This window comes from Nilaparvata lugens, chromosome 13 (genome assembly GCF_014356525.2).
Source record: "Nilaparvata lugens isolate BPH chromosome 13, ASM1435652v1, whole genome shotgun sequence".
Taxonomy (NCBI): domain Eukaryota; kingdom Metazoa; phylum Arthropoda; class Insecta; order Hemiptera; family Delphacidae; genus Nilaparvata; species Nilaparvata lugens.
This window is the reverse complement of record NC_052516.1, coordinates 28,642,160-28,664,372: the sequence shown is the minus strand read 5'-3', so window position 1 is coordinate 28,664,372 and position 22,213 is coordinate 28,642,160. Positions and strand designations below refer to the sequence as shown.

The following is a 22,213-nucleotide window of genomic DNA, read 5'->3' as shown; positions in this document are numbered from 1 at the left end:
GAACTGTAGAACTATTGATTCTACATCCAGAACAGTCAATTTTCGATGTAGTTCTGGATAATGTTCTTCCAACTTTACACTGGCGTTGATAATTAATAGTAAAGTCAAGCGCGGGCTTATCTTCGACCTCTATTATTCGTAGTTTTGCATGCATAAACTCTCAATAATTCGTATATTCTTTATTCAATTCATACATCAAGAATCAAGGGAGAGATAGATAATGATTACAGTTTGGACTAATGGCTAACTAATTGAGTTGATTGAATATTTTTTTAATCAGCTTATAATTCTGAAATTTTTCATCTGCCATTTTAAAAATATGTCAATAGTTTTTTTCAATTTCAAATTTGTATTTTATAACTATTTTCATATTATATTCTATTTTTTTTACAATATCTGTGATTGATCATTGAATATATTTATTATTTTGCGATTTGAATGATTTATTTATAACCATCCATAATAAGTATCATCCTCCTCCTACTTCTCTTACTCCTCCTCCTCCTACTCCTCCTCCTCCTCCTCCTCCTCCTCCTCCTCCTCCTCCTCCTCCTCCTCCTCCTACCACTCCTCCTCATCCTTCTCCAGAGTATGATAGCTGATGGCAAATGCATTTGAATGCATCAATCAATTGACCACATCATGTAAGATTTACCGATCAACTAAGTTAATTTTCAATAAAGACGTGCAATCTATGAGCTCATTCCAGGAAATAAAAGTATTAGATAGTTGTTTCCTCTTAAAGAATGTCTCCTTTTGTCAAATGTGGTGCATATATGTGAGTGGGTGAGTGTGCGTGTTCGTTGGATCATAGGTATATGCTTAGTTTTGCCATGTGTATACAAGGAATGTCAAAGTCAAGGACCAACACTATTGTCGATGAGACGGCGGCCCAGTATTAGTCTTCAAAGGCAAAATGCAAAAACAACCCCTAAAAAGAAACTGGAGAATAGATTCTTTTCATACGTGAACACATAGTTAAGACTAATCTAACATGATTAATGTGCCTGCCTGATTTTCCCTCTGCCAAGTCTACAGAAGAGTTAGAACAATATCTGTCACATAAGTGTAAAGTGAAATTCCGTCCCCGAAGATTGTATGTTCCAAGTTTTTAAAACAGAATTAATCATGGAAAGAGTAATTAAAAATGTTCTACAACATCTTTTTGTATAAAAAGTCTTGAAGCTATTCTATGTCGGAGCTGGCAATACTGGTACAGAGAATTTATAATACAATACAAGAAGAATCACACAAAGAATGTTTCGTTTACCATAAGTCAATGAATCAATTTTCAAGCAATCGATCCAATATGTAGCTTCAAAATACTTTTATCAACTACCATACCAAATTAAATCATCTGAAAATATTAAGTCTTTTTACTTTCCTCGACCTATTACCATAGGTAAGGAAAGTATTGCTTTCTGAAAAAAATTAAGGTACCCGAATTTCTAAATTTCTATATGTTTCAAGGTCCCCTGAGTCCAAAAAAGTGGTTTTTGGGTATTGGTCTGTATGTGTGTGTGTGTAGAATTGTTTTACTTCCTTGCCCTATTATAGTAAGGCAAGTATTGCTTTCCAAAAAAATAAAGTAACCCCCATTTTTTAAATCTCTATACGTTTCAAGGTCCCCTGAGCCCAAAAAGTGTTTTTTTGGTACCTGTACCCTATTGGTGTTGGTGTGTGTATATGAGTGTATGTGCGTCTGTGTACACGATATCTCATCTCCCAATTAACGGAATAACTTGAAACTTGGAACTTAAGGTCCTTACACTATAATGATCCGACACGAACAATTTCGATCAAATGCAATACAAGATGGCGGCTAAAATGGCGAAAATGTTGTCAAAAACCGGGTTTTTCGCGATTTTCTCAAAAAACGGCTCCAACGATTTTGATCAAATCAATACCTAATATATTCATTGATAAGCTCTATCAACTGCCATAAGTCCCATATCTGTAAAAATTTCAGGAGCTCCGCCCCATCTATGCAAAGTTCGATTTTAGATTCCCAATTATCAGGCTTCAGATTCAATTTAAACAAAAAATTTCTAGCGGAAAAGATTGAGCATGAAGAACTGCACAATTAATGTCCAGTAACATTTTCACCTAAAATTGAAAATAAGCTCGGAATTCGAGAAAATGTTATTATTCAATTGCAAACTGTTGATTCTATTAAAACATTCACTATAAAGAGATAGCAGACTCTGTGTGTCTCCAGCGTTATTGTCCTGTCACCAGCTGGCTCAGATCTTGGAATAGTAGACTTGAGATGCGCATGAACACTTGCGTCAGGTGATCAATTTTCATAACAGCAAGGAAAGTTGTGTGAGTGCGCCACACCAGATTTTTTAAAACTTTTAAGAGCTTGGCTGGTGTCTTTCCAAGAATTAGTTTTTCTTGATGCAACACTGAAGTATGAATATGTTTATAAAAAAGCAATAGATCCATTCATAATTTATCAAGAATCTACTATTTTGGAGCTGATAACTTCCTTTAGGTTAATAGGTGAGAAATGCTATTCAACCTATTTAGGATAAATTGGTAGCACGGCAAATGATATGCGCTAGTGTGGGACTCAAACTACAAAATATATCCCTGGTTATAAAAAATTATTAGTAGGCTGATGTCTTGATAGGTTATGAATTGTATGCTACTGGATGGGAGGTCAGTTCTGGAGTGGTCAAGTTTTAATGAATAGATATCAGTGCATATTACAAAATGGCAAACATTAAAAATGATCTGAATCTTATAGTGTTCTTAACACAAAAGTTTAATGAGCAAAATGCTAGGTTTGATAATTTGAAACAAGATCAAAGTGCTAGGTTTGATGATATAAAGCAAGAATGTACTAGTATAAGACTAGAGCAGGTTAGTTTAAACCTTCTATTAAAAGATACACATGAAACATTGATTGATAATCATGAAGATGAAAGCAAATTGAAGCAGGATGATAGTAGTGTTGAGATACAAGATCAATTATTTCAAGTTTCAGATAATGTAGGCCTAGTTACTGTTATTGAAAAAGTAAATCCTAGTGAGATAGTAGAATTGAGTAATGTAGTAGATAGGGAGTTGTCTTTATTGAACAGTAAAGAAAGTAGTATTGCCAAATTGAAAGTTAGGAAAACAGTAAATGAAGTGAATGTTTACATGAGACAGGTTTCTGTAGAGGTTAGGAACAATGTAAACAAAATGAATCTTGCTTTGAATCCAGTTGATGAATTCAACTTTCAACTGAAAATTGAAAAGGTGTATGCAAAGCATTATCTAGTGAACATGACTGACTTTTGTAAGCAAAATGGCTTTGTTGAAACAAATGAACCCATGAATAAAATCATGTTCTTGAAGAAAACAAAGCACAAAGTCACCATTGATGTGTTAGTATTCAAAGGTTGTTTCAAGTTGCTTACTTACAAGATGATGACTGTGAATCACATGATGAAAGGGTATTCCCCGGCACTATGTTATGATTAGGAATCCTGTGTTATGCCGGGATTCAGAATAGCATAATCGCTATGCAGTGTATGGTAAGAGTCCATAATTGTGTCTTTTTTCTTTCCTGTAGCCTATTTTTCTTGGCCCTTAATCATTTCAAATTTTGATTCTTTCCTGTCTTTGTGCAATGTTCAGTAAATTTCTTCTATGATGCATATCTAAACCAATCTTGTCCATAGTCATTTAAATTTGTATTTTTTCTGAAATAATTTTGGAAGTTAAAATAGTAGCTTATTTTCCTAATCTTTAAATTGTTGATAAAACTTAACTTTTCTAAAATCTATCTATTGTAGTGTAAATAATTGTTGCTTTGCTGTATATTTTTTCATCATGTATTACATATTTTAATTATGTCTATTTTTTGTCAGGTATCATATTAGGTAACTAGGTTTTTCAGAGCAAATTATGTCCCATTTTCTCATTTTCAGTATATTTTTATTAAATATACTTCCTTATGAAAGTTTAGTACTGACATGTAGGATAGGCTCTAATTAATCTTTCTCTTCCTTGTATTATTTAGGAAATTCATTTACCCAATTTTTCTTTTTCTCTTATTTGTATTTTTTAGGGAACTTATTTACCCATTATCCATCTTGATCGTCTTTGTATTGTAATCTTGAGATGGTTTGTACTTATTATACAGTCTTCAAATTCTGAAATTATTTAAAAAATAAATGGTTCAATTCAGAACATGCTGAAATTTAATCTTATGTATATATTCTTTTGTTATAATAATAAAACTTCAAAATTTGAAAGTATTAATGAATTGTGTCGCCATATATATGAGGTGTTCAATATAAATGAAAGTTAACTTGAATAATAATGATTTCATTAAATAAAAAACGTCTTGTCATATTATTAATTGAAATGAGTTAAAGATTAAAATTTTTGTAATTGATGTCTTTTTCTAAATTTAAAAAAACTGTTTGTTCTATAAATTTGATATGATTGATTATTGTTTGAAATGGATGCTGGAGTGTATGTAGAATTTTTAGTGGGGTTTGTTGATTAGAATTTTGCTGGTATGTGATTGTTTTTTGAGATGGAAACCCATTATTGCCTGAAGAAGGAATAACAGAGGTTATGACTTAGAGAGGCAGTAATGAATGAGATAATATTTTTTGTGTTGATTACTTATGTTGATTGCCATAGATGCAGATGATTACTTATGAATATTGATTGCCTTTGAAGCAAAATATTATTGATGTTTTGAATGATTTCTTGTTTAATGATTGATAGTAAAGTTTTGTCATGAAATGTAGTTTGTGTTTAGAACATTGAAAAGTCGAAATAAACTATAGTATCCGATAAACGATGATTAATAATATTAAATATTTTGCTTTTTATACAATATTTGAACAAAAAATTAAAATGAAAAGTTATAAATTTGTCCACATAAATAATTTTGAAACCCTGAATGATAAATCATAAATGTGAAATATTATACTAAATTATAATGGAATGCAGATATATTGTATTATGAAATGATTGTGAATAGAAGACCAATTGTCTGAAATTATTGAAATATGTATTGAAATTATTTTTGTTGTGATGATCTGATGTTTTTTACAATTTTGATAATGATACAGAGTGTTATGAAATTTATGTAACATGTATTTGTTTATGTTCTAAATTTTGAAGAATGGATAATTTTTTTTATTTGAACAGTGAATAAATGGAAATGAAATTATTTTTTTATTAAAATTTTGTAATTGATATCTCTATAGAGTTTGAGGAAATTTCACAATTTATGTATTGCTGACTGTATAATAAGATGTTAACAAATTTCATTTTTATATTGATTATATACATAGAAATAATTTTCATGTGTATTAGTTTGTGTTGGTAGCCTAATCAAAATTTTCTTTTTAGTTTATAAGCATTTTAAAATAACAAGTACAGCATGGACATTAACATCAGAATAATTATCACGTGAATCTCGAAATCAACAACAAGTGAATGCCATGTAGAGTGTTAAGAACATGTGGGTGATTTTCGAACTAGTGTGACTCATTAATTGAATATCTACGCCAATATCTACGCTGATGCCTACACCAATGCCAACGCCAATATCTACCCCAATATCTACACCAATATCTATGCCAATATCTACACCAATAACTACACCGATATCTACACTGATGTCTACACCAATGTCTGCGCCAATGTCGAAGCCAATGCCTATGACAATGCCAATGCCAATGCCTGCGCCAATGTTGATGCCAATGCCTACACCAATGCATATGCCAATGACAATGCCAATGCCTATTGCTGACCACATTACCTGGAGGTAATTGCCATCCATGTTCACGTTCACAACTTTGAATTCAGAATAACAGTCACAGTATCATGAAAGAATTGATTCAAAAAAATCCTCTCCTAAATTATTCATGTATGCAGAACTCTAAACCTTGAAAGCTGAAAATATCAAAAAACCAAACCTTACCTAAATTAATCCTCACCTAAGTTAATCCTGTATGCAGCGTCTATCTCTTTTCCAAAAAACAAATTACATTGTCATTTCAAGCCTGAAATGTACATTGTATAATTATATGATACAAAATTTACGTGACTCTGTATCGAGTTTGGTATGCAGCCGTCTACTACAAGCATGAGGCAATGCTAACTGAGATGTCACCTGTATTGAGTTTGGTATGCAGCCGTCTACTACAAGCATGAGGCAATGCTAACTGAGATGTCACCTGTATCGAGTTTGGTATGCATCAGTCGACTACAAGTATCAGCCCAACACTATGAGTATTCGGATCAGCCCAACACTGATGTCATCACACTGGAGTCACACTTAACTGAAATTCATACTGAGTGCCTTAACGGACTGTTTTCCAAAATTTGCATCGATAAAATCAACCATGTCAATAGTGAAAGAAATGAACATTTTTTGATTTTTTGAAAATTTATGTGAAAATTAAATGTAACAATTCATCAATTGAGGTGTTTGAGGTGTGGCTTTGCTCTGTACTTTGTGGTTCTTCTCTAGAAAATGGTGGCTGGCTATGGAAAAGTGTTTTGTGCTCTCTGAATATTTTTCTGTTTAAGTAAAATTTAAAGATAAATTGTATTGGTTGTATATTTTTGTTCACATTGGTTTGCAGACGTCACGGAGTGCAAGAGATTTTCAATTAATGCTGGACTCAAAAATCAATGGATTTTATTTTGTATAATTTCAAATCAAGTTATAACCATTTATGTATTTTTTTTAGTAATGATGATTATTTTATTTTTTCTGTAAGTTGACCACAAATACTGGTTAGAGTGATCAACTTATTTCCTATTTTTAAACTGTAATTTGCTATGTTTTTGTGAAAAGGAATCAATAAATTTCATTTTAAACGTAATTAGTTTTACGAGAGCCTATCGAGAAGCCTTCTTTTATAAAAGGCCTTCTCTGATTGGTTCTCATAAAGTTAATAATGGTTGAAATTTAATCAGCTTCTGTGCAACAAGACCTAGCTTTTCAAATTCATCTGATTTTGAAGCTTCTCTTCAATTAGATTGATTATTAAGTTATAACTGTGTTATAATTCTCAATATTATTCACTTTTCTACACAAAACAACAATATCATATCGCATAATCTATTTCCTAAAACTTTGAATAATTTCCCAAGTCATTATCAAATGCAATTTCAATTCGTTATCTTGTTTCAATTAATTTCAAAATAAATAACAATTATTCTATCTCTCTGTCTATGGATTCAAAACAATTGCCTGCCAGCTTGCATTTTCAAAGTGGCATTCAGTTTTCATATTCAATTGTCTACTATGCTTTCAACTAATTTTCCGTTTGTTTCTACATCTGTTTATTCCATATTCTTTGTCATGTTCGTTCTTCTTCTCCTTGTTCCTTCTCATTTTTACTTCTACTCACATTCCTCTTGAGTCTTGACAAAATTATAATTACGATTTACTGTGTAACTCTAGTTTTCATTGATCTCATTGTACAGTCCAAGGAGTATTTTATTCTCTTTCCAACCGTTACTTTCTCTCTCATTCTCACTCACACTTGTTATCTTCATATCTCTAATGCATAATATACGGATTCTCTCTCCCATCAAATCAACTATCTCTCTCACTCTTTGTCAGGTTAGTTAACTATTCCCAGCCTTGGCCGCTAGAATAATAACTTATCTGTAGAATAAAATTTAATTATTCTACACTCTGTAACATTATTTTTGTCGTCACATGTGCCCTGCTTGGCTGCAGTCGGTAGAGCAAAGATTTTTAATAGATATAATATTTTTGTGACTCCTGAAAGAAAAATACCACCAGTTTCTTACCAGCTCTTCTAGGAGCTCAAATGATTCTCTGCTTTCAATGGCTGCAAACGTCGGCCGCTTTAACAGTTCACAGTTCTTATGACTGATTTGGTTGACTCCACAAATATAGATGCAGGAGAGGTAGATAGATATAAGGGCTCTGATTTTTGTACTAGACAATATGGTGTAATCACCAATGTCACTCGCCACCATCTGACAAAGGGGTCAGCAGTGTAAGACGATACCGAGCGGAATCAAAGGCAATACTCTATCAGAATACCTTATAAATTCTATTAATTCGTATTGCTGCTGCAACTTAATACTATGACCCTTCAATTCTTCCAAGTCGGATGCAATGATTCTGAATAATTCAAGTAAATCTTGATAATGTGATATTTCCAAAGATTCAATAATCAATACTTTATATCGCTGATTCATCCAACTTATTTGGTAAAGAATATAGTTGGTTGATAAATTCAAATAATAAGTCAATACTGGTAATAGAGTAGACTATAACAAGATTGGTCATGCATGAAGATAGGATCATAAATAAAGGGTACACCATCCAACAAACATAAAAAATATAATTACATGAAATATCAACGAGCAACAATAAAAAATAGAGCAACAAATATAAAAATAATATGAGAAAATATATAGTAAAAAATATCACAGATAGCTCACTAAAAGATTTACTTTGCTTATTAGCATCAATTAATATCATGTGCTTCTTTAATCAGCATATATACTTTCAACTTATACAGCTCAGTTGTCGACTTGCTGTTGCTTGTCAAATAAAACTTATAAATCTTACTTCCAATAAATATGAGAAATATAAATATTAAAATATATATCTCAGGGCTTGGGTTCGGCCTCTGGTGGAAATCAGATAAATCAATTTATCTTATGAACATGAGCTTAATAAAACTTCCAATAAATTTCTGATAAAAAAAGATATATGAGTGAGCATATAATTATAATAAATCAAATATTAATATAATATTCCATCTGTGCATATTTAAATAGTTAATCTCATAAATAGTTCTTAAGAATATTCCCTTACGTTTTAAGACTTGAACATGTTTTGATATGACTTTTAATATTTAAATAACCCTTCGATGAGCTAGCTTTATTTAATTGTGATTATTTGTAGCACTGAGGGTCCTCCTTAATAACTTTTTCAAATGAACTCATGTTTCGATTTTTTATAATTATGATGGCAATCTGGATTTTGTCTTGATGTCCTAGGCCTTTTCTGGTGGGCTACTGTTGTCTTCTCCAATGGGACTATCTGAATTTAATGACTCATGTCATATTACGACCTCACTGAATCTTATGAAATTCGATTTTTAACTATCAAACAACTTTAAATTTTTAAAACGCAAATTTATTTAAAAAGGGATCTACTCTTGTGCTCTCAAATTGGTGGGTGTCGCTGGTGACCTCTGGCAAGCAAGTGGGTACGGATCTTCCCCTATTTTTTAACAAACATACTTCCGACTTTTCAAAACATAGAATTCAAATATCCACTCTCATTGGTGGATTTTAAATACTCTGCTATGACATAATTTTTTTAAAATTTCCACACAACATTTTCAATAACAAAATATGATAAATCAAATTAAAAGAAATATATATCACAAAGTTTTCAATCAGACAAATACGGTATTATTTCCATCTATTAAACAATGCATTCTAAATTTTCCATCAGTCTGGTGTGATGTTGCCAGCTTTTGCAGTCACCGGAGAACTCATATTACAAATTTCTATTCCATTGTTCTAGATCTTGAATCGAATTTCACTCAGCAATATTCTCAAGAACGGAATAAAGATTTCCATCTTCATGAAACGTTCAACTACAGAATAGTTTTAGTTTAATTTTCCGATTCCAAAACTCCTTTCTTAACATAAACTAAAAATCTTCATCACAAAAATAATTCACGTCTCACATTTGAGGTCATGTTATAACAATAAAATTTTAAACATTATGTTCCTGCTCGTGTTGCTGAGAAATTCTTCATTTTAAAACAGGCTATTTTCTCGATACTTCTTATCAATCCTAAGAACTACTGATTTCTATGGCATTTGGATGTGTAAATGGAGGGGGGCTGTTTCTTCTCTTCTATAATATTTACCAGAATTATGCTATCAAATCTCTATTTGAATCCTTGATTGGTTGGGAGCTTCTATTGGATTCGTTCATCCAAATGCACAGATTATCATCATTATCTAATTGTCACCTGTTTTAGCAACTAGCAACTACGATCCAGGAACTTCAATGAAAAATACTAATAAAATTCAACTTCAGGTTTATTGAACTCTAAATAAATAGAACGAATTAATAGAAGTCAGGTAACATGTCAAATTTTCAAACAGAACAAAGTTATTCAGCAATTGATTCAGGTCAAGAAGACATACTCAATTTTTAATCTATACATTTTGGGAACCTGCTAACTTGCTGCATTTAAATTTGGGCCTCGGTCATTCTATGAAATTGAATTATGAGCTTAATGAGAAAAACAACAAAAGTTCGGCTCTCATCATTTTAAAAATATTCAAACTTGGACTTTTCAGAAACACTCACTATACTTGAACTCACACGCACAAATAATTTCCTGATTCTACTCCTACTAACTCTACAAAATTTGGTTTCCTATTCAACTGGATAAAAATTACTGATAACTGAAAACATAACAATTTGTCCCTCTGAATGGGAAATGGGCCCATTCAGAGGACCGAGTCTCGCACACCGTTACATGTTTTCCCAGTTACGTCTCAATTCGAACTGTGGCCCTTTCACTGAAAATTATTCCCCCTCCACGCAGGTCCCGCTGTGGAATTGTGAATCAGATTGAATACTTGTTGATCAAGTAAATTTCCGCGTTCGTTGATTTTCATAGAAATATCGAGAAATTTCAACAATTTTTCCACTGACAAACCATCAGTAATGGGTAAGTCTCTCATTAACTGTTCGATCGGGTTCGACAGTTTATTATATATATTGCTGAATTTAGAATACGACTTATTTGTGTCGTCAGTCATATTCGGTTGAACTAGCGGTAACCTTACATACGTAACTGATTCATGATTGTATGGAATTATGGGTCATATACTATTGCTATCTTTATCGCTTTGTGACACTGTATGTAAACTTGCATGCTCAACGGATTCAAGTGCCTTTTGAAATATAGGACGTATGCTTTCTCTATTCATTTCATGCTGATTCATAACATCAATTGGTATCGGACTGAACATGCTGTCCTCTTCATCGATAATTGTAGTCATTGAACTGGGAAATTCTCTAGTAGGCAACTCAATCATGATTGATAACAATCTAATCTCTTCTAAACCTTCAGTGTTACAGTAACAATATAATTCATTTCAATTCAATCATACTATAAACGGTAAACGCTAATACTATTACCCTATACAAACATGATACCAATTTTCCTGTTTCCATTCCAAGTGTGATGAGGATATGATTTAAAAAAAAAAATGTTTTCTTGAGAAATTTAGGAATAAACCACTGAGAGAGGTATGTCTGGGCTGTTGGACGAGGCGTTAAAAAACATAACCGATCTTCAAAACGAAAATAAGAAACTTATTAAAAACTTTGCTAGTATTGAAGCGGATAATGCAAATTTGAAGACAAGAGTTTCAGTTCTTGAAAATAAAATAAACGAGATGGAACAATATTCTAGGCGTATGAACATTCAGATCGATGGTATACCGGTTACACAGGGTTAAAAGGTGGACGATATCGTCGAGAAGCTGGGAAATCTTTTAGAAGTTGCTTCTCCGATTGAAAGTGTACTTTCCATGCACCGTGTACCGTCAATTAACGCTAAGAAGTGTCAACCAATTATTGTGCAGTTCTCAAACCCTATGCAGAGAGGAAAGTGGCTGGAAGCATACCGCAAAAAACGAGATGTTACTTCTACGGATCTCAACCCTGTCCTCCAACCAAAAACCAACATCTCTATCAACGAGCATCTGACGAGGAAAATAAAACTTTGTTGGCGGCAACCAAAGCTGTGGCCAAGGAGCGAGGCTACCAGTTCGTATGGGTGCGGCAAGCAAAAATCTACGTTCGGAAGGAGCACAACAGCAAAGCAGTTAGAATTTTCACTCATGATGGGTTACAAAAACTTGTTTAAGAAATCCCCAATTCTCATTACATGTATTTTTCATAGAGATCCACTGTTATTACACTGCATTATTTTGGTTTTAATGAAGAACTGTAAATTTATTCTCATGTTATTTACTTTTAGGATATTATTAATTTCATTTTCCTATGCCTGGTTGAATGAGATTATTAGATTATTGCCTGCTCTATTAGAATTCAACTATATACGTGCGTATTACATTACACATAATGTGTACTTATTTAAAATAATAATCAATTGCATTTTACACTCCTATGATTAATGGAAGAAGATAATCTAGATCTAGGTAATACTAACATCACATTTGATTATTTTCAACCCGATTTCTTTTTGCCTGAGGTTAATTACTATAGTTTAGGAATTATCGTTCAAAATATTAGGAGTGTACGGAAGAATTTTGACCAGTTCTTAGTTATGTTAAATATTGCAGAAAAACCTAAAATAATTATCCTTACAGAAGTTTGGATTAAAGATAATGAGATTGATCTTTACAAGATAGACCACTATAAATGCTTTTATAAATGTAACTACTTGAATAGATCAGGTGGTGTAATGGTTTATGTTAATAAAGAGGTCTCTTGTACTGAGCTGAAAAACGAATTTACAACTGCTGACTGTATCTCTTTGAATTTTAAATTTGAAAATTTTTGTATAGTTCTTCTTGCCGCTTATCGGCACCATAATAGCACACCAAGTATATTCATAAATGAACTCAAGAGTTGGCTTGAACAAAATTCCAGCATTAATTCAGTTTTCTGTGGAGATATAAACCTGAACACTCTCGTTGATAACGATGATGTAAATGATTACTTGAATCTGCTAGCTTCATTGGGTTATACATGTAGTATAAGAGAAATAACTAGACCTGCATCGTTAACATGCCTTGATCACCTCTTTGTAAGATCCAGTCCACTTTTAGAGTATCAAAGTGCATTGTTCACAACCGACATTACTGATCACAGCACTTTAGGCGTCATGTTTAAAAAATCAAAGATAAGAGATAGTACTCAGCAAGATAGAAATGGAGATCAGTTAGTGGTAAATGAAAAAATATGCTTTATGAAATTGAATAATAAATTAAATCTTTGTGACTGGTCAATAGTTTACAATGCACCAAGTGTTGATAGTGCTTGGAATGAATTCTTAAAAATCATAGAGGAATGTAGGAGTGGTTCTGTGGTCACTACGCATGTCAATTCTTTAACTAGAGCAAAAAATATTAGTCCTTGGATAACGAGTAATATTCATAGGCGATTGCTAAAAAGAAATAAACTATACCACAAAGTTAAAAATCGTCCTTTCGATTTGCAACTAAAAAATTATTTTAACGCCTTTAAACTCAAGTTAGCTGACGACATAAAAACTACAAAGATAAACTACTACAGTCAATTATTTGAGAAAAATCATAATAACAAAGCTGCTCAGTGGGGAATAATCAATGATATAACAGTTAGAAAAAGAAAGAATAAAACTTTTGAAAGTATCTATACAATGAATAACAATACTGTTGTTACTGATTCACCGACTATCGCCAAGGAGTTTAATGAATATTTTATAAGTGTTCCCAATAATGTCAGGGATGACCTACTTAGGAATATAAACCCGAATCATCAATTCTCACCAGAAGATTACAATAGGGTTTTTAAATACAATATCTCTGAAAATTCTATCTTCTTACACCCTGCTACGGAAGAAGAAATTCTCCAATGATTAGATTAATGCCCTCAAAAAGATCGACAGGATATGACTCACTCACAAGCGATATTTTGAAACACATTATTCCTATTATACTGCCTATTTTATGTTACCTGTGTAATGCTAGTTTGTCGCAAGGAGTATTCCCACAAGTCTTGAAAAGAGCAGTGGTGGTACCAGTTTTCAAAGGTGGAGATAAATTACTATTGAATAATTATAGACCCAAAGCGCTGCTCTCTATCTTTTCTAAAATATTAGAGAAACTGATAAAAACAAGATTATTGAAATTCCTGAATAGATATGAATTTTTTAGTAAAAACCAATACGGCTTCCGTGAAGGTTTTGATATTGAGCGTGCACTAGTCGACTTTATGATAATTATATATAATAATGTAAACGATGGGTTGAATGTAAATGCTCTATTTTTAGATGTAAAAAAAGCTTTTGATACGGTTGAGCATGGTCTTCTATTAAATAAGTTAGAATCTACAGGGGTAAGGGGCGTGGCCCTACAATGGTTTAAATCTTTTTTAAATGATAGAGTTCAATGTACAAAAATTAATAATACCTGTAGTTCTTTTTCAACAGTAACTTCAGGACTTCCACAGGGATCAGTTCTTTCAGCTATTCTCTTTATAATTTTTGTAAACGACCTATGTGATGCCAATTTAAATGGAAAAATATTTTGTTATGCAGATGACACGGTATTAGTTAGTTCAGGGAAATCATGGGAGGAACTGTACAATAGAGTAAACCATGACTGTAAATTTCTTCAACAATGGTATCTTAGAAATAGATTAGCAATCAATGTCGAAAAAACCAAATTTATTAATTTCTCTTTGCGCGCACCAAAAATTCACAATCAGCAACCTATTATTTTCCATCTGAATAGCTGTACATATGACTTATTATGCCAATGTCCTCCTATAGAGCAGGTCGAGGAGATTAAATACCTTGGTATTTTTATTGATTCAGCCTTAAATTGGAAAACACATATATCTAATCTCAAGAAAAGTATCAATACCTATCTTTGTAAATTCTATCACTTGAGAGAGCTGTGTGATACAAACACACTGCGCACAGTATATTATGCCTTAATAAATTCAAAATTAGAATACAGCATTGTATGTTGGGGTGGAGCTGCAAAAGTGCACTTTAGTCCACTACACAAATTGCAAAAACATTTCATCAGACTAATACTATTCAAAAATCGAAGAGAAAATTCGTTTCCTTTATACAAGAGATTACGTATTCTCCCAATTCGCCATCTTTTTGTTTTCAAAGTCTTAAGAATTTTCTTTATGCGAAGTGGAAACGATGGATTTTTCAGGCCCAGCTTTTCTGAAAGAAGAAGACTTGACCTGGTATCAAGACTACCAAGAATAAATTTTAGCTTCTTTTCTAAATCTTTTGTATACCTAGGCCCAAGACTCTTCAACGCTATACCACATGCTGGTAGAAGAACTAGAACTTGGAAAGAATTCTCAACAATAATTAAAGACTGGCTATTCCAATATCAAGATATAGAAAACTTTTTTCAATTCTATCCTGAAAATCATACACTGTTTCAGCTACCGGTACAATGCCATGTATTTATACTCCATAAATTTCCAAACTTTTTGTACTTTGTGATTTATATTTCCACTTAGCTCATATTTTTCTTATTAAGTTATAGTATTGTTTTAATATTACAAAATTCAACACTGCGCTTCTGCTTTGTTTTTCTAAATAAATTTTTATAGCTGTTCTTGCACATTATATGCACATTTGTACCGCAATGGCCGAAAATACTTTGCTTAGATTTTTTGAAATAGCAACTATAATATAATATTCGAAATATGTAATTATAATATATGATACTGGCAGCGCCTATAAACAATTGCTGTCAGTTTAATTCTAAGATAAAATATTGTAATTTTTTGTTTGTATAAGAAAAAGGAGAATAAATTTCATTTTCATTTTCATTTTCATTTTCAGTTTAGGAAGCAGCAGTGGCGCAGTGAAATCGCTGTCGTATGGGTTTTGAAAAGAGATTTTGAATAAACAATTTTTTTTTGTTAAAACAACGATTTTCTAAAAATATTGATATAATTTATAAATTATTGATAATTAGTAATAAGGAAACCCTATTATTAATTATTCGGTATTCTCATCTAATGGAATGAATTCAGGAAAAATTCAATCAAACACAATTAATGTTTAGAAATTCATTATTCAAAAAAAAGGTTAACACTTCACAAAATATTATATACATGACAATATCATCATTCTAAATTGATAATGGGCCCATATATTTGTTTAATAAATTCTTTCGTGAATCTCAATGCCGGAAAATATAGTTTGATCGTCACATTACCTCGGTACCGAGTTACGTTGCAGAGTATTTGGGTAATGATGTTGCATAATTGCTTAAAAGAAAACACCGCTTGGCAATTATCTCCTATTCTCCATACCCGTTTTAACCCGATCCTCGTATGGAGTCCCTTGTCTCATATTCATAATTTATTGTGGATTGATTTGGCATTAACAAGGATCGTTCTTCCATAGTCAATCGTAAATTAGTTTGCCACAAACATGGACCGCTGTGAAATAAAACAGCCACGAATAATTTCTAAATCTTAAACATAATACTTATCTCTCTAAAAAGAACAATTCAATTATTACATTAGTATGAATGATTATCTCTAGTACATTCGGACTTTAACCCTTTGAATTGTAATGTAGTATAATTATACACTCCACTTTTACATGAAGTTAATAATCCAGTTATAACGTTATAGAAAACTATTGATAATTGGATAAAGTATAATATAGTATAGTCGGATAGAGTCCCAATGAACTATACGACATAATATTCATGGAAACAAATTAATAATAACATTTCTATTCTACTTGAGTAAATAATTCACTCTATTTTCTCGATACTTCTTATCAATCATAAGAACTACTGATTTCTATGGCATTTGGATGAGTAAATGGAGGTGGGCTGTTTCTTCTCTTCTAAAATATTTACCAAAATTATGCTATCAAATCTCTATTTGAATCCTTGATTGGTTGGGAGCTTTTATTGGATTCGTTCATTCAAATGCACAGATTATCATCATTATCTAATTGTCACCTGTTTTAGCAACTAGCAACTACGAGCCAGGAACTTCAATGAAAAATACTAATAAAATTCAACTTCAGGTCTATTGAACTCTAAATAAATAGAACGAATTATTCAGCAATTGATTCAGGTCAAGAAGACATACTCAATTTTTAATCTATACATTTTGGGAACCTGCTAACTTGCTGCATTTAAATTTGGGCCTCGGTCATTCTATGAAATTAAATTATGAGCTTAATAAGAAAAACAACAAAAGTTCGGCACTCACCATTTTAACAATATTCAAACTTGGACTCTTCAGAAACACTCACTATACTTGAACTCACACGCACAAATAATTTCCTGATTCTACTCCTACTAACTCCACAAAATTTGGTTTCCTATTTAACTAGATAAAAATTACTGATAACTGAAAACATAACAATTTGTCCCTCTGAATGGGAAATGGGCCCATTCAGAGGACCGAGGCTCGCACACCGTTACATGTTTTCCCAGTTACGTCTCAATTCGAACTGTGGCCCTTTCACTGAAAATTATTCCCCCTCCACGAGCGTTGAGCATAACTTCCAGTGGAAAAGCCAAAGGTGCAAAAAGGTCAATGGTCGTACAATTCCCAAATACAGTAGCTTTTTCAACAAGATATTGAAACTGTACTTGAAAAATGCACGAAAATTGCTTTAATTTCGACAACTAAGCAACAAGTTAGCAAATTCAACAAACATGGTCAAATATTCTCACACTAAAATCTGAAAGTATGAACCAAAGTTCATTCCAGTTCAAAAACCTGAAAAATAAGACACACAAAAAACAATATACCCACTCAATTTCACACTATTACAGATGTTTGTCATTTTTGCAGACAAACCCCACACACATTACACCATTGTAATAGGAGGAGGTATTTATATAGCCAATACCCACACCTGACTTCATTGTAACGGGTGTAGGTATTAATAACACTACCCCACACCTGACTTCATTTGTAACGGGTGGGAAGCCAGGGGGAATTTATTTATGAGAGGACCCAATTTTGTAAAAAGCGAAAATATAATAATAGTTGCTTCAAAAATCTCCACTCAACTGTTTAAATTATTTGAATCCACGGTTGGGAGCTTTGGATGGATTCGTTAATGCAAATGCCAAGATCTTCACTATTAACAGCACCCTTTTTTAGCAACTAAGTAACTTATCACGAGCCGGGAACGTGAAATAAAAGATTTTGTATAAATGCTACTGACGTTAATTTATTAGTTGCATTCAAACAATTCAATAATTATTAATATTTAGATAAAAATTTGATATTTAGACAAGAATTTGCTAACTCAATCTAAAATAAATTTAGGGCCTCGGTCAATTTATGTGATCAATCTATTTGAGCTTAATAAAATAATTTTGGCACTCACCATGCAATCGAAAATTTAACAAATAAATCGACACTCACAATCACTCATATTTACATTTTAATTATGGTACTATTTTTCTAACTACATGCTTTCCAGTTATACAAAATAAAAATAATAATATTTTCTTTCTAAATAGGCCGAAGCCTAGTTTAGAGGCCGAGACAAGTTCTATGACTACATCTTCTCGCGGTGACGACTCGTTTCGAACTGCCACTCTTCCACTCAAATTTTACAATTTGCAAGAAAACACGTGGAGCTCCCAGCCTAATTTCAGGTTAAAACGTCGTGGGGTCGCACGGTTCAAATACATTTCTAAATACGTTTGCATTAATTTCATTACGAAATCCAAGCCAGTACTATGGAAATGCTAGAAGATTGCATTAATTTGGATGGATAAGAAGCAAGTTAGCAAATCTTTTATGGCAACACGAAATTTAGGTGCTTAGTTTGTGCATGAATAAATTCTTCAACAATCAAAAACAAGGTTCACTAGAGTTCATATTGGAGAAATTTAGTTCAATTTTGATCAGTTCAACAACCTAAAAGAAAGGCACAAAAAACTACAATTCAAACCTCTCAATATTCCCCATATTACATGAACACAATTTCTAATTTTGACTTTGCAGCTTTGTTGAGAGTAATAATTAGGAGGTGAACATATCAAAAGCTCCCTAGGCTTTCGATAAAGGTATGAGGGTAACTTTAAAGTTATATTCTCATTTTTTACCTATACATGCCTATATTGAGATCAATGTGTTTCACCAACATAACATAACATAGCAGAAATGAAGCTTGATAAATTCTCCACAAGCTTTCTCCAGTATAAGAGGTTTGTGATATATCCAATAGTTTTCGAGATATTCGCAAAATTGACATTGTGATACAGCCTGAAATGTGGTGAGCTTTTAATTCGAACCACTAGCTGTTCCAGTAACTTAAGTTCTGTCTTGATTAATTTAATGACCTCATATATGGAACTTTACATTACAGATACAATCGTTAGTATCATAGATACTATCTTGTTTGTGGTTATATGGAAGGTACCGATACGGTATATTAGTCAAGTATTTGAATGAAAATGAATATAGAAAATGTTTCCCTTGCAGTGAACTTTTCCATGGACCCTTTCAAATACTTCGCACATGAAATGAATGAAGATATAAAGGGAGATAATGATGATGAAGATTCCGCTTGTCCAAGGATTTTAATTTCTAGGAGTGAGATAGATATGGCTGATATCCGAACTGCCTACGATGCAGCTTATGAGAATGGACTTGAATGGGCTCTAAGGGTGAGTGAGAGAGAGAGAGAGAGAGAGAATTGAATTGAATTATTGAATAATTGCCTTTATTAAGGGCGGAGTAAGGGACTCTAGGTCCTCTCTACCACACAATCCTTTATATTTCATACAAGAAAAAAGTGCATATTACAGAATCAAAATTAACATGGAACTTAGGGTACTAGTAATTCTATGTAATAAGATAATAATATTGTTTATTATATTATGATAGTAATTATTGATTAGTCATTATAAGATTCACTTTGAACTGCTTTCATTGGTTGAATCTGAAGCATTGATATAAAATGATTATATGAATAATAAAACAAAATAAATCTTATAGAACCCTTTATTCTAAAAAAACTTTGAAATAGTTGAACAACTAGTTTCGGTGATATATTACACCATCTTCAGGTTATAAAATAAAATAAAATTCAATAACTGTTTACTAATTGATATAAAACGAACATATGCTTAAATTCATATCACTAATTCATTTCTGGTGAAAGTTATTAAATTTAAATTTATATTTTAAAACTTTAAATTTTATTCATTCACTTTCAATTTTATCAGAAATGGGACTATTTAAGTCAAATTGGATTATATTTATTAAATTATTCCTATTCAATTTTGCAGTTTTATAGATATAAAATTCTTCTTTTACATTCAATTTATTACTTTCAGTAACAATGCTTAATATTTTCATATTAGAATTTATATTGCTATAATTATGACTATTCTAAATTAAATGCTCAGCAAACGCTGATTTTTCAGTAGTATTATTTTGAATTTAAGGCCTGAATATGTTCATTGAACCTGTTTTGAAAACATCTACACGTGTTTGACCAATGTAAAATTTTTCACAATTACTACATTCCAGTTTATAAACGCCTGATTTTTTAACTTGTTCTAGTTGTATTTTTTATTATTAGAAATCTTCTTTATTAAATCAAAAGCATTATTTTTTGTTGTTTTGTATCCTAAATAGAATTTTTTGCGAACGTCTTCCTAATTGCCTTATTGAGAATAGTGTTGTATGGAACACAAATATATTCCTTATTTTCTGAATTTCTATCGTTTTGTGGATTAATTTGTTTATATTTTTGCTTATATATCATCTTATTTATAAATTTGGTATCATATCCATTTGTTACTGCAAAATGATTTATAATTTTCACTTATTTTTCATAATTTTATTTTGACATAGGAATATTTTATCAATCACAATTATGGACTCTTACCATACGTAGTATTTACGGTCATGCTATTCTGAATCCCGGCATGACACAGGATTCCTAATCATTGTGTGTTGGGGAATACCCTTTCATCATGTGATTCATTGTCATCATCTTGTAAATAAGCAACTTGAAACAACCTTTGAATACTAATACATCAATGGAAACTTTGTGTTTTGTTTTCTTCAAGAACATGATTTTATTCATGGGTTCATTAGTTTCAACCAAGCAGTTTTGCCTACAAAAGTTTGTCATGTTCACTTGAGAATGCATAGCATACACCTTTTCAATTCTCAGTTGAAAGTTGAATTCATCAACTTGACTCAAAGCAACATTCATTTTGTTCACATTATTCCTAACCTCTACAGAAACCTGTCTCATGTAATCATTCATTTTGTTTACAATTTCCTAACTTTTGATGTAGTAATCTGATCCATAGAAACATTGATTTGTTTACTGTTTTCCTAACCTTCAATGTAGCAATAGTACTTTCTTGATAGTTGACTTTCAATGAAGACAACTCCCTACCTACTTCTTTATTCAATTCTACACTTTCACTATGGTTGACTTTTTCAACAACAGTAACTAGGCCTACATTTTCAGAAACTTGAATGAGTTGATCCTGTATCTTAACACTACTATCATCCTGCTTCAATTTGTTTTCATCTTCATGATTATCTTTCACTGATTCATTTGCATTTTTCAATAGAAGGTTTATACTAACCTGCTCTAGTCTAATGCTAGTACATTCTTGCTTCATCTCATCAAACCGCATCAAAATTAGCATTTAGCTCATCAAATCTAGCATTTAACTCATCAAACCTAGCATTTTGATTTTTAAACATTGGTCTAACTTAGCATCTTGCTTATCAAACAGTTGTGTTAAGGCAGCTATTAACTCATCATCAACTTAATATTTCATATTGTATGCCATTTTGCTAGTCTGCACAGATAATATATTCATTAGGACTTGATCTCTCTTGAACTGATTTCCCACTCAGCAACAAACCATTCATAACCTATCAAGATATCTATCCACTAATAATTTCTATAACCAGGGATTTCATGGTGTACCATTTGGGACATATCTATTTTGTAATTCGGTCCCACCACAGGCGTACCATTTGCCGTGCTACCAATTTTTCCTTAAACGGTTGGAATAGCATATAACACCTACACGCTAAGGAAAGTTGTCGGCTCCAATAAAATAGATACTTGATAAACTGTGAATGGATCTATTGCCTATGAATGAGAAATCCAGTTTCAGAGCAAATTAACTTATAATCTTCAGATGAAAATTTTGGCAAAAACACAGAAATATAAAACGAACAATAACTTACAAGCTAAGCGTCTAAAAATTACTAAACGAACTAAATACTTATCTAGTTTACAGTTGAAACACAGTGGCTATTGGCTTTACTATACAAACAGCAAACTTTGCACAAAAATTTATATAAACTTCAATCTAAAACATTAATAAATTCATTAAACAGACAATAACTCAGAGCACAAAATTATACAAGCAACAGCCAGCCATTAGTTTCAGAAGAAGGTCCAAC

General features: G+C 31.9%; 1 protein-coding gene across 1 annotated transcript in view; it reads left to right on the top strand.

Annotated features, from left to right (window-relative positions):
• Positions 1 to 22,213, top strand: part of LOC111048641 (annexin B9) — a gene marked incomplete in the record, with an annotated part of 71,567 nt that overhangs the window by 46,245 nt on the left and 3,109 nt on the right. The window contains 1 exon segment of the mRNA XM_039440244.1: positions 19,247 to 19,431. Coding sequence (XP_039296178.1) covers positions 19,247 to 19,431 — 185 coding nt within the window.